Here is a 14086-nt window from a genome sequence, read left to right as displayed (position 1 = left end):
AACCAGCCCTGGTGATGCCCTCCACCTGATCAACTCAGCTGACCTCTGGATTCATCTGCTGGTATTTCCTGTGTCAATCACCCGCATTTTACTGCTTTCTGCTCTGGGCTTTCTCGGAAGTTACTGAGGCCCAGGATGCAGGCAGGATGCCTGGAAGTACCAGGGATTCCACACACTCGGGAATAACCTGCAACTACTGAGGTGGGGAACTGGTAGATAAACATTCCAGCTTGCCAGTCCCCTAACGGAACAATGTTACATGTATTTTTCAGGAGGTCCTCAGCAGGATTGAGCCCTCCTTGTCCATAGCTATAGCCCTTTTGTAACTCACTCTCTTTGGCTCTTTCCTCTATCACACTTTTCCCATTCTCTCACTTGAGATCAGTTTTCAAATAAATTACTGCACCTACATTTTTGCTTTAAGATCTTTTGGGGGAAATCCCCCAAATAAGACAGCTAGATAGAATATTTTTGCATTGTTAAGGTTGGAACCAGAAGCAGGTTCTGAAATGTTCTTTCCATCCTGTGGCCAGAAGCAATTCTATCAGAGTATAAACTTGAAAAATGGAGGAAGGTCATAAGAAGCCACTAGCTGAGGTAGGGATATACAGGAATAAAGTTAGTGAGCAAAGGCCAACAATATTGAGGCCATTCTGCTGTTATCTAACATGACTCTATATTAGTTTTTGTTTTTTCTTTTTTTTTTTCCTTTAAGCATCTCTGAAGCCAGGATCTGGAATGTCTTTGCCAGATGACATACTTCTCACTTCTCTTTTCAACTCTGGATTGATTCTGCGCCAAAAAGAAATGCATTTTTTTCTTAAAAGATTCCTACAGCTATATTCTTCTTCTTGTATTGATGAATTTCCAAAAGAACTATTTCAAGTCATAGAAAATCCACCTTTACCAGAAAAAATCTTATATGACTCATCAAGCAAGGTAACATTTTAAAACATTATATGTTTTTGTTAAGACGCCTTAGAATCATCTTTATATTTCTGAAAGAAGCACATCAACCTCAATGCTGACACAAAGATTTCTAATTTCCTTAGAGTTCCTGGGAAAGCTCTTTTCTCTTTTAACACAGAAAGAAGCCAACCGAATATCCTGGATTTTCTGTTTTCATTTGTTCTGTTCTGCTACTCTCATAAATCTTCAAAATATCTCAGAAGTTTTTCTATTCCTGCACATATCAATATCTCTCATGGAGTCATTTTGCCAAGAAGTTAAACAAATTTCAACATAATCACCCTATAAGGGCACTAGACTGAGAATCTCTAAACCTTTGCCCAATTTTCTATACCTTTGTTTTACATGTGTAATAAAAATCATTCATTTTGTGTATTTTTTGCAATCATGAGTGTGATAAATAGTAAAGGGAAAGCTTTTTTTTTTGGCTGCATTGGGTCTTCAATTGCTGCGCCCAGGCTTTCTCTAGTTGTGGTGAGTGGGGGCTACTCTTCATTGTGGTGTGTGGACTTCTCAGTGCAGTGGCTTCTCTTGTTGTGGAGCACGGGCTCTAGGCATGGGGGCTTCAGTAGTTGCAGCTCATGGACTCAGTAGTTGTGGCACACAGGCTCTAGGGTGCACGAGCTTCAGTAGTTGTGGCACACAGGCTTAGTTGCTCTGCAGCATGTGGGATCGTCCCAGACCAGGAATTGAACCCGTATCCCCTGCATTGGCAGGTGGATTCTTAACCACTGCACCACCAAGGAAGTCCCAAGGAAAAAGTTTTTAAGTAAAGTAAGTTTGAAGAGTTTTTTTTTTTTTTTTTGAAAGTGCTATTAAATTGGATGGGCTTGCCCAAAATATGTAATATGGAAACCTCTTTTAAGTTACCTATTGATGAGGCATAAAAAGAGGAGTATGAATGAAGATTCTTTCAAAGCTACTAGGGTCTTGAATAATAGTAATTTTTTTTAACAAACTACCAAAATGGATGAATTGGAAGATACTGAAAATGTAAAGAGTTTTAGTAAAAATAGAAATTTGTTTCAAATTTGGTATATTCAATAAACATATGTTGAATACCAACAATATTCCAGACACTCTTAGTTGGTGGAGAAAGTGGGAATGAGTAAGACACAGCCTCTGTACATAGCTCTGGTGTGGTAGTAGAGAAAGGCTGCTAGAGTTAGCACAAAAGAGAATTGCAGCACTTCAGGGATGCTTTTTAAGAGAAAATGTCAGGGTTAATGGCAGAAAGAATATGAAAATTAAAATATTTCCGCTGTTGATAGTGTGTAGGGCTGATTGGTAAAGTATAAATAAAGGAGTTATCCAAGAAAGAGATGATGTAACCAAGCTTATGACCATAGGAATGGAAAGGAAGAGATGGATGTAAAAGATATTGCTTAAGTAAAATTGGAAACAAAACAAAACAGCTGTGGCGGGGGGGGAGGGAGTTGAGGGAGGGAGGGAATATGGGGATATGTATATAAAAACATGATTGAACTTGGTGTACCCCCCAAAAATAAAAATAAAAAAAAAAAACAAAAAACCAAAAAAACAGCTTAGTGACCCTATGGAGATGGAAGGTGAAGAAGAAGGAATAATCAAAGTTTATTCCATCATTTGGAACCTCTGTCTGTGGTCATTAGGGCATGGTAACACCATTAGCAGATACAGTGGAGGCAGGAGGGTGGTAGTGTTTGTGGAGAAGGCTGGTATGTTCTGCTCTGAGATACAGAATTTGAGATTATGCTAGAAAACTTAAGAGGACATAGTGTAAGTTTTCAGTATGTGTTTGTGAAATGAATAAATCAAGTCATTTGCATAGAATTCTTTCAAAACTAGGAAAAAGACCATTCATTTATTTTGAATTATCTTGACTTTGGACTTCACCATAAAGCACTTTAATTTTTATAATTATCAAATTGCCCTTACCATACTCGTTCGTGTTTCTGTTGTCAACTCTCCCAGAGAAGTGACCTGAAAATGTGGCTTGTTCCAAACAGGAACCTTCACTTATCTTACCCCAGTGGAGTACAGTAACCTTGTGTTTTGGATCAATAATAATAAAAAAATTTTTTTAATTATTCTTTGGAACAAGAAAGTAGGGTGACTGTGAATAAACTGTGATTTTAAAAATGTAGTGCAAAGACGCACTAAGGAATATTTAAGAATTCAATTAAAGAAGTGATTTTCAATTGGAGTTGTGGAGTTGCCCCCAGAATAGTGTACTGGGATCCACATGGGAGGATTTTTCAAATTACTTCCTAGATACTGGGGTATTGGGATGGCCAACGCTCAGCATCCCCATTTCCTGCCCCAGATTCTACATCATTTGAGAAGTAAAAGAGTAAGCCATAGTGGGATTAAAAAACATCCAACTTTATGAGGCTATGGTTTATATTTGCTGGTAAATGGTCTCCCTAGTCGTGATTAGCAAAGTTGACAATACTACCAATCTAGGCTTGTGGGATTTGGGGGAGGGGGGAGGGGGATCATTACAGGCCTATTTAAAATCTGTGGGGTCAGAAACCCCTTTAAAATCTGTTGCATGAAGGAGCAGAGAATGTTCACTCCCCGCAAACAGTATGCTCCGAAGAAGAGAGAGCAGAATTATGCATATCCAACATTCTTTTTCTGAAGTTCACCAATCAAGGAACTCTCTCCAGGGAGAGGAGTGAGAGGAGGTGGAAAGGTCGGGAATGTATTGTTAATGTCTGGCCTCCACAGAGCAGGAAACTGTGGAGTGGGATCAGATCATTTCCATCCAACACCAGAGTCTGATTCACCCCTCCTAGGAAATGAGACTATCTTGAGGTTTACTGCCACATATCCCAGACACCGCAGGTATTTTGGAGTAGGGGAGAGACAATGGCAAGATTGAGAACTATAGTTTCAGTGGATGTATTCTTGTGAATATTTTATAAGAGTTTGGAAACTAATATGTGTGATTTCATAAATAGTGTTCTGAAAGGCCCTTTGCTTGAATATTTCAGTATTAAGGGCAGCCTGTCATTACCCAGTTCCTAAGGATGATGCTCTAAACATACAACCTTGAATACAGTGTAAATATCAACATGTGATATTTCTAATGGCAGCAATGTTATCAAAGAATCAAAGAGTTGTTTCACCCTGTTTACTCTTTTTTTAAACTTTTTTTGGGGGATATAATTAGTGTAACACTCTCCCAGGATAATCAGCTCTGGAGATCACTGTCGCTTGCCTGACAGGTGCAAGCCACCTAATCATGTGTTTGTTTCACTGGGGTAGACAGCTAACGAGCATAATACCTTTTGAATTTTTAAAAAAATAAACTCCAAGCTTGGCTGATTTTTATAATAATATTTTTGAGCCTTTAATCACTCAGGAGGCTATTTCAATCAAACTCTTTCCATAATTTGATACTTAAACCTGCTTTTCCCCCACAAAGAAGTAGATGCCTTTCCAGAACCATCATTGCTACATGCCAGGCTCATCAGCTTTGTGCGTCTGCATGTCGTCAAGTCCATTGAAGCTTTGTGATGGGAAAACAAAGGTGCCAAACAAATTACATTAAAAATTCCAAAAAAGAGGACGTGATTAAAATGCTGCACAAGGCTGAGTTATTCATGTTTAGACTGTGTGCCTGTGATAGACTGTGTAAGGTCAAATATTTGATTAGCGCAGACTGATTTGTTGCTTATAGGACATGGCGAACAAGAGTGCTCCTGGTAGGTCTGTTGTTTCATTCCTTTCCAAGAATAAATCAAACCTATCAAAAGTACTCAGCGTATAGCCCATCGACTAGCTTATGTAATTAATCCCATTAGCAATTAGATGTTATGTTTTTTTAAAAAGAGAATAGAAAATTAAATGCCTATTTTAATATTGATTTCTGTTACAGTTTGTTATTATTAAGCATCATGCTAATAAACACTGTATATATTGAAATAGGAGGTATTTGCTTTCTATTTTTCTTCACTTAGCTAGTTATTAAATGTGAATTCTTTGCTAAAATAGTTGTCAGAACCTCTGCAAGCATTCAGATATGAAAAAAAAAATGAGAACATTTTTCTGAATCAATTACTTACCTGATTTTTTTGTGAACTGCCTGACATAGAATTAATCTTAATTAAGCACTTTTAAATGATTATTTAACCCTAATAATCTTGTTTATTATGCATTTTGGTCATGATTTTAGTATCATAGTGCTAATAAATGAGGATTCTGGCTTATATACTTTTGTGATAGTCTAAACATTTTTTAATAGTTTTCACCTTTGATATTACCTTTCAGTCAACACATTTTTTCTTTTATCAGTAGACAACTTGAAAGGTCAGTGTATTTATTTCTGTCTTTTTATTTTATTATTGAAGACTATGCATTGACAGTCTTCTATTGTATCTTGAATAGGCTCAGCAATGGAAGGTACAAAGTCTTATAGAAACACCAGGCATTTCTTTCTAGCCACTGGTCACTAAGCCTTTGAGATGTCTTAGATGTCAAGAGTTTAGTAGAAGAACTGCTTTCCAGCTACCATGCTGTAATCTTGGGAATAACAAGAAATTAATTTTGAAAATAGTTTGCACTCCATTGAAGAAGGTCCTTTTTAGAGTTGAGATAGTATTATCACTATTATTCTCTCTCTGGCTAGACTCTGGTTTCGTTGACAGCAATCATGGTTTACTTTCTTAGCTATCTTAAAAAATGGAGTAAATATTTTATGAAATCTCCAATTGCAGCCTACACAGTATGTTTCTTGAAAATTCCTGATTCAGGGACCAAGCTCCATCAAATGAGCTGGGCCCAGATCCACCAAGACTACACCTACAAACCAGCCTCATTCATTTAAAGAGGGAATGAGAGTGACAGATTTTAACCTCTTAGAGCAAAAACTATGTCTTGTTTTGCATATAGTACTGCAAAAAATGCTATTGGAATATAGATAATAAATCGTAACAAAACCCTCAGTACATTCACCAGTGAATAAACCAGAAGAAAAGTAGAAGATATTCTTAGACTACGTGGTGACTTTGAGACTGAAATGATAGCATGGACATTTTCCCTCTAGATCTTTACTCTTGGATACTCACTAAAGTAGAAGACATTTGTCAAGTCCGCTGGGTTTTGAAGCATTTTATTTCTATAGAAGAATCGTCTGTGTGGTAATCAGGGGCAGTTTTAAGACCTACATTCATAAAACGAGCTGAGATGATTCCCAGAGTTCTCCAATGTAGTCAATATGGAATGAAAATTGAATGAATGTTTTAAATATTGAATAAATTTATTACCAGCAATTGAGCTGATATTTCTATTTGTTCCCCAGTTAGGAACAACTGATGATTCTCTATACTCCGATTTATCATTAAAACTCTTTGCCAGCCCATCATGTGGAGATGTGGTGTCATCAGTTGTGGCAACACAAGCTTTAAACAAAGAGCTTTGCTTTCAGTGGTACATTCCTCCCCTGGAAGAACCTCCAAAGGAAACAGAACCTATGGTATGTAATATAATTACAAAGCTAAATCTTACATTTGGATATAAAGTTTAATGAAGCCATTATAACTTAAAGAGTTGAGAACATCCTCTTATCATATGGACAGAAATATACAGCAGTTTAGAATCTACATTGTGTAGTGGAATGACTGTGAAAATAACAGAAATCCTGGGAGAGTCTGATTCAGGTTGATCATTTTCCTTTTTCCTGAACTTAAAGAGAAGCTTTCCAATGTGTCACCATTACGTATGATACTTAACATTCTTTTTTGGAGTTATCCTTTATCATATTAAGGAAATTTTCTCCTACTGCCACTTTGATAGGAAGTTTTATCATTAATATTTTACTGTATCTATTAAGATGATTTGATCACTTCTCTCTTTTAATATGATAGTTGATTTTGATCAATTATGACAATATGATTATATGATAATTGAATTTTACTGGATTCAGTTTGCTAATGTTTCATATTGAAATTTTGCCACTGTTTTCAAGAGCAATGTTGGACTATAATTTTTCCTTTTTGTGCTGTCCTTGTCAGGTATTTTCTGTACGAGGCTTTTGCTAGGCTCATAAAATACATTGCTAAATATAGTCACGTTTTTCTGTCCTATGGTGAAGTTTGTGTAAGTTTGGAGTAACCTTTTTCCTCAGATATTTGCTAAGAGCTCATCAATAAAGCCCTTGTGTTTTGGCTGTGAGATGGTGTAAGACCAGTGATATAATTCTCCGTAGGCAGAGGCAGTCTTTAAGCAATAGTGCTAATGTGCTGGTCATCAGAGCTGGTGTCAGTCCCGACTGGGCTAATAGCTGTCCTAACAGTTGGTGCCCGTGTCACACCAAGTTTTAAGTATTTTAACTATCAGGCCTGTTTATAGAACATTGGGGTTTTCTATTTCTTCTTGAGTCAGTTTTGCTTAAGTTGCTTTCTCTAGGAATTTTTCCATTTCATTTAAAATTTCTCTCATTTTTAAGCTATCTGGTGTGTTTGTAGTGAAGTGCCCCTTTTCACACCTTATATTGCTTATGTGTGCTTTTTTTTTTCTAGGTCATTGTCACCATTGTCTCATTAATTAGTTTGATTTCATTAATCTTATATATCTTTCTTCTACTGTTTTTTTGTGTGTATGTGTGCATGCATGTGCGTGTCCTTTTCCTAACTACTGACTTCTTGAGATAGATGGTAGCTCAATATTTAGTCCTTTCTTTCCTAATCTGCGAATTTTAAGGCTATCAATTTCTCTCTAAATATTGCTTCGGCTTCCTCCCACAAGTTTTTATTATAGTATTGTCATCATATTTCAGTTAAAAACCAACTTTTTAAATTCCATTGTGATTTCTTCTTTGACTCATGGGTCATTTCAGCATGTGTTTCTTAAATTACAAACTATATGAAGCTTTTCTAGTTATTTTTTGTCATTTATTCCCAAATTATTTTGTCCTGTGGTAATTAAAAAAATGCTCTGTATGATTATTTGTCAAAGCTTGCTTTTTCACCAGGGAAGTGTTTATTGTGTAAATATTCCATTGCTCTAAAAAGAATGTGCTGTCCTCAGTTGTTGAGGCAGTGTTGATATATGTCCAGTGGCTCAGTTTGGGTAGTCTTGTTCAGATACTCTATATTCTTGCTGATTTTTCTATTTTTTGTTTGCCTTTTTATTTTTTTAAAATCAGTTACTGTTGACCTTTGAACAACATATGAGTCGGGGTGCTGACCTTCTGCACAGTGAAAAATCTGTATGTAACTTTACAGCTGGCCCTCCGTATCCACATTTGGGGATCCAGCCTGCCATGGATTGTGTAGTATAACAGCAAGTACTATTGAAAAAAATTCTCATAGAGCGGGACCTGTGCAATTCCATCCCGTGTGTTCAAGAGTCAACTGTACTGAGATTTTAATGTTTAATGCTCTCACTGAGATTGATGTTGTTTTGCTTTTTCTTGTAGTTCTGTCGATTTTTGCTTTACCTAATTGGAGACTTTGTTCTTAGGTGCAATCAGATTGATAAGCATTGTGTGTGACTTCTGGGTGAATTCAGTCATTTTGAAGTGACTTCTGACCTTCTCGTAATAATGTTTTTTCCCTCATAAAGTCCGCCTTGTTTGATATAACTAGAGGAAAGTGACTTTCTTGTGGTTATTATTTTCATAATATTTCTTTTTCCAACCTTTTATTTTCAATCCTTTTGTGTACTTGTGTTTTAATTGTATTTAAAAATACACTCGGATATTTTAAAATACAGTCTGACCATATTGTATTTTTTACTGGGGAAGTTAATCCATTCACACTTAATGTAAATACTAATATATTTGGTTTTAAACCTACCATATCGTGTTTTTACTTGTCTCAGATTTTCTGTTTTCCTCAGGTTTTCTGCTTGTTTCCCTTTTTTGGGATTGATTACTTTTTTCATTCATTTTTCCTTTCCAGATTTTGAAATTACGCACTCTTCTGCTGTGCCTTTAGTGGTTGCCTGCAGGACAATATACATACTTACCAAAGTCTAAAGTTAATGAATGATCTTTATTCCTCTAATGGCTTGTATGATATTATTGTATGTTTTTTAACCAACATAATATTATTTTTTGTTGTTTTATACGAGTTATTTTCCTTTAGAATTTTCTACATATTCAACACTTGCTTTGCTTTCTACTCACGCTTGCATTTTAGATATTCCATTTAGGGTCACTTCTTTCTGTTGAAGGACATATTCTGGAATTTCTTTTGGTGAGCATTTTCTGGAGGCAAACTCTCAATTTTTGTTTGCCTGATAAATGTCATTGTTTTACATTTATCTGTGAAATAAATTTTTATGGAGTAAAGAGTTTAAGATTGGAAATTATTTTCTTTCAGTACATTGAAAATGTCATCTACTCATTTCCATTGTTGCTCTTGAGAGTCAAACTGCTATTGCTTTAAAAATATTCTGACTTCTTTCACAAGCCTCTTTTGAGACTTTGTCTTTGCAAGGTTTTACTGGGAATGGTTTTCTTTTTATTTATTTTGCTTACATTAGTGTAGTGGTTAAGAACACAGGCTCTAGAGTCCTCAGAATGGAGCAAACCAGACTCCTGTTTTGAATCTCAGCTCTGTTACTTAGTAATTTTGTAACCTTCAGTAGATTAGTTAACTTTTCTGTATCATGGGTTCCCTAGAGATAATTGTGTAAAATCTTAACCTAAACAGTAATTATCATTTATTATGTGAAATGATTTTAATATTATTATTCTGTTTTAAAGTTTAAAAACTTCAAATACACATGTAATACACTTGGTAAGAATTATTTTAAAGCACCTTTTAAAGTTTACCAACAATATCTTCTTATAGATACTTTAGCTGCCAGCAATGTGCAGAAAAGAGAGTAAACACTGCCTAACCAGCAAAAATTAAAGTGCATAGCAACTAGGAGAAAAAATTTAGTCTCCCTCTAAATGCTATTTACAAATTTATATCACATAACTCCTTATTTTAATGTTTATTACCTTTAACTCTGCTTTATCCATATCTATGTTCATATACATGTATAGAGATTTGCAATAGGGCTAATGGGGGAGCAGGAAGGGGGGGCAAATATTTGGGAGCAGTTTAATATCAATGCCTGAACTCTCAGAGATAGAACAGTGATTCCAGTTCTAGGAGAGTCTTGAAGTGGGGTCAAGCTTTTAAAAATGGGACAGTTGGTCACTACAGGCTTTTGCAGAGAAACCTTCCACTATAGCATTCCTTTGATTACTGCTCTCTGTCTTTCCCATAAAACATTTGCCATATAGTTTTGCCCTGTCCAGCACTTTTTATCTGTTTTTTTCTGCCTCCTGCAATGGTCTTCTCCTGCACTTCCCAGCTCTTAAGTGCTGTCCCCTCTAGCTGTGCCTCTGGTAGCTTCTGCTGCTCCTTGACTCATGTGACCCATGTCAGATGGTGAAACCTCCAGAGCCCACCTCTCTGCTCTCAAGCAGGCTTCTCCCAATTGCCCTTCATTCTGCTTCCTTAAGCTGGCAACCTGCTGCTAACTCTTGGTCAATTATGTATCCCTCCAACTCAAACAAAAAAGAAACTTTAACACATCACTCCCCAGAAACATTTAAAGCTGTTTCTCACATTTTGAAAGTACTCTTCTTCCCACCCTTTCCACATCCAGTCCTGGCCAGATATTCCATATGCATTTTAAAATAATAAACCTGTGGCCTCTTTTGGGGAATTTAGTGCAGTAGTTTTCTTTTTCTTTTTCTTTTTTTAAAGCTCTTTATTGGAACATAATTGCTTTACACTGTTATGCCAGTTTTTGAGGTACACCAACGTAAATCAGCTGTATTTATACATATATCCCCATATCCCCTCCCTCCTGAGACTCCCTCCCACCCTTCCCATCCCAGCCTTCTAAGTCATCACCCATCATCGAGTTGATCTCCCTATGTTATGCAGCAGTTTCCCACTAGCTGTCTATTTTATATTTGGTAGTGTATATATGTCTATGCTACTCTCTCACTTCATCCCAGCTTCTCCTTTGCCCCCCCCAACCCTGTGACCTCAAGTTCATTCTCTACATCTGCATCTTTATTCTTGCTCTGTCACTGGGTTCATCAGTACCATTTTTTTAGATTCCATGTATATGAGTTAGCATATGGTATTTGTTTTTCTCTTTCTGGCTTACCTCGCTCTGTATGACAGACTCTAGGTCCATCCACCTCACTACAAATACCTCAATTTCATTCCTTTTTATGGCTGAGTAATATTCCATTATATATATGTGCCACATCTTATTTATCCATTCATCAGTTGATGGGCATTTAGGTTGCTTCCATGTCCTGGCTATTGTAAACAGTGCTGCAGTGAACATTATGGTACATGTTTCTTTTTGGATTATGATTTTCTCTGGGTATATGCCCAGGAGTGGGACAGTGCAGTAGTTTTCAAATAGAAGTTCCAAAACACGCATGGCTCATGGAGTCAATATAGTGGGTCATGAGTAGTATTTTTTTAAAGAAATTAAATATAAGAAGACAGTATCAGAATGCATCACATGCCATATGTGAAAATGTTGTTTTCTGAAGTTGGTATCCTGACAAATTTGTTTACTTGCTGGAAAGAGAACCAACAAAGTGATTAAAGAGTATATCCATTCAGAAAGGGTATGGAAACAGAAGGATGACATCGTTGGGAAACAGATTGTTTACCCAAACAGTTAGTTTTAAAAAATGATGAACAAAGTACACAGTTCATTTCACAAGGTTGTAGAAATATCACATCCTTATCAGTCTGGGGCAGGATGATGTGAGGAGTTAATGCTAAGACTGCATCTGTGGCTGATAATTAGAATAACAAGGTTTCATGCATCAACAGTCATGTCTGACAATTAGCATGGATGCATGAATTGGTGTCAGACAGAGATTAGAAGCAGAGCACCAACTAGCAAATTCTGATTTGAACAGGTTGCTTGAGCGATTTGCATAAGCCACAAGCAAAGACACAGAGCACACAGTTTTCCTATCTTAGTTCAGGGAAATTTTTTCCCCCTTTGACAATAAGTATGTATGTATTGGGTCATGATAAAAGATGCAGTTGCTGCCACAAATCTCAGCTACAAAATCAAAAAACACTGACTTGGAGTGCTGGATCTTCTCAGACCTAAGACCAAAGACTTCTGTTTTTTCAGAAGATAACACTGAAATTTGTTTGATGATTTAAATATTTATATATGTGAGCGTTCATCTATTCATTATCTTAGACCTTTAGTGTAAAGTTTAATGTTGGAAGAACTGGGTGTAGCTCATGAAACTCACAAGATAATAGCAATAACGAACACTTCTGCAGAGCTTAGTGCATTCCAAGTATTTTACTTTATTCACTTCACAGCAAGTCTATGAGGTAGGTACAGTCGTCCCTCAGTATACACAGGGGATTGGTTCAGCACCCCCTCGGATGCCAAAATCTGTAGATGCCCAAGTGTCTCATATAAAATGGCATAGTATTTGCATATAAACTATGCACGTCCTCCTGTATACTTATAAATCATCTCTTATAAAACCTAATAAAATGTGAATGTTATGTAGATCGTTGCCAGCACGTGGCAAATTCAAATTTTGGTTTTTGGAACTTTCTGAATTTTTAAAAATATTTTTGATTCACAGATTGTTGAATCCATGCATGCAAAACCCAAAGGGCCGAGTATTACCTTTAGCCCCATTTTACAAAAGGGGAAACTGAGACATGGGATGGGGGAATGCTAGTTGGCAAGGAGTCAGGATTGGAGCAACCTGTCTTCAGGCCGGCACTCCTAGCCATGGTGTTATGTTGAGTCCTCAGATGATAACCCTGGTTGCAGGCACTTCCAGACTCTAGGCAGGATGGTAATGAAAATTAATATCTGACTTAAGGCTTTAGTATTTCCAGGGACTTAGAGGGTCATTGAATTACAATGCAAGTTAACATCATTTGATTCATCTACTCAGTCAGAGTTCAGTTTATTTACTACACTGAATCAGGAATGCCAGTAGGAACTAAGATGCCAGTGACAGCAATCTGGGGACCGAGGATCTGGAGATAAAATTTTTAGATAATTCAGAGGACTAAATATTTATATGCCATAGTGCTTTAAATTTATAACTTGTAAAAATTCAACTTTTTAAGTATGGGGGTAGAAATTATGCGACCATAGTTAACAAAATTACCTTTAGTAGAATATAATAGAACCACATTATGTCATTCATTGGAGCTTCTTTACAAACTAAACATCTTTTGAACAATTTCAGTATCTTCTAAGGACAATTACTAAGGAAGCTGCCAGGGACTTGTTTTAATGAACCTCCCAGATACTGGCATTAAAAAGAATTGTGAAGAATGGCTGACAAGTTAGAGGGACGTAGGACTACAGCTTAACCTTAAAGAGATGTAACCATGACCAAAGTTTTGATGGTCGAAATTTGTCTCAAGATTACACCTTAGGACTTTTAGTTTAACCTATCTCACATTCTTGCTATTTTTATCATCCAGTGTTCCAGTAGGATGCTTTGGATCACAAGCCAGCTTATTTGAGGTTCAGAATGAGACTTAAATTATGTTTATCATTTGATCAGGTGCAAGGAGTACAACTCAGAGCTAGCAGGGCGAAGGGTCAATAAAGCATCGCTGGCCCTTCCTTTTAGCCTGTGAGACCTAAGTTGGAAGGAAGCAAACTACTGCAAAGGCTGTTGTGTTGAAGGCAGCTGGGCACCCCAAGGCATGTTCTTCAGAGGCCACAGAAGATGTCGGCAGACAAGCATAATCAAGTTCAAGAAGTCCGAGCAAGCAGAGCACTAAAAAGCAGGACTCCATCTGGCAAATGAAAACACAGACTTGGATAGAGCTGAACTAGTTCTTGGAGATAAGTTTATTCAGAAGTCCAGCCAGTCTGTGAACAAGAAGTATGGAGCCAGTGCTCTTTTCTGGAGGTCCTGATATCCCTAAGAAGAGCAAGACTCTATTTCAGGGTCCCAAACAAAAGGGCTGTGCATTCAAGACAAGCTCAAACCTAGTAGGACACTGAAGGATGAGTTAGGGTTCCTGCAAAAACTATCAAGTCATAATAAAAGCAAAAGCCCAATGTTATTAACTTGGGTGTCAGGAATGCTATAATTTAGAGGTCATATAGGTGCCCAGAACCTCCCTCTGAGGTCCTCTGG

At 36.9% G+C, this 14086-nt stretch overlaps 1 protein-coding gene across 2 annotated transcripts in view; it reads left to right on the top strand.

Annotated features, from left to right (window-relative positions):
* Positions 1–14086, top strand: part of CFAP54 (cilia and flagella associated protein 54) — a 277803-nt gene that overhangs the window by 218284 nt on the left and 45433 nt on the right. For both annotated transcript variants that reach the window (XM_057741715.1, XM_057741714.1), the window contains 2 exons: positions 716–939; positions 6257–6430. In XM_057741715.1, coding sequence (XP_057597698.1) covers positions 716–939; positions 6257–6430 — 398 coding nt within the window. The remainder of the gene's footprint in view (positions 1–715; positions 940–6256; positions 6431–14086) is intronic.

Source organism: Hippopotamus amphibius, chromosome 7 (assembly GCF_030028045.1).
Source record: "Hippopotamus amphibius kiboko isolate mHipAmp2 chromosome 7, mHipAmp2.hap2, whole genome shotgun sequence".
Lineage (NCBI taxonomy): Eukaryota > Metazoa > Chordata > Mammalia > Artiodactyla > Hippopotamidae > Hippopotamus > Hippopotamus amphibius.
Note: the sequence above shows the minus strand (reverse complement) of the source record. Positions and strands in the feature narration are given on the sequence as shown.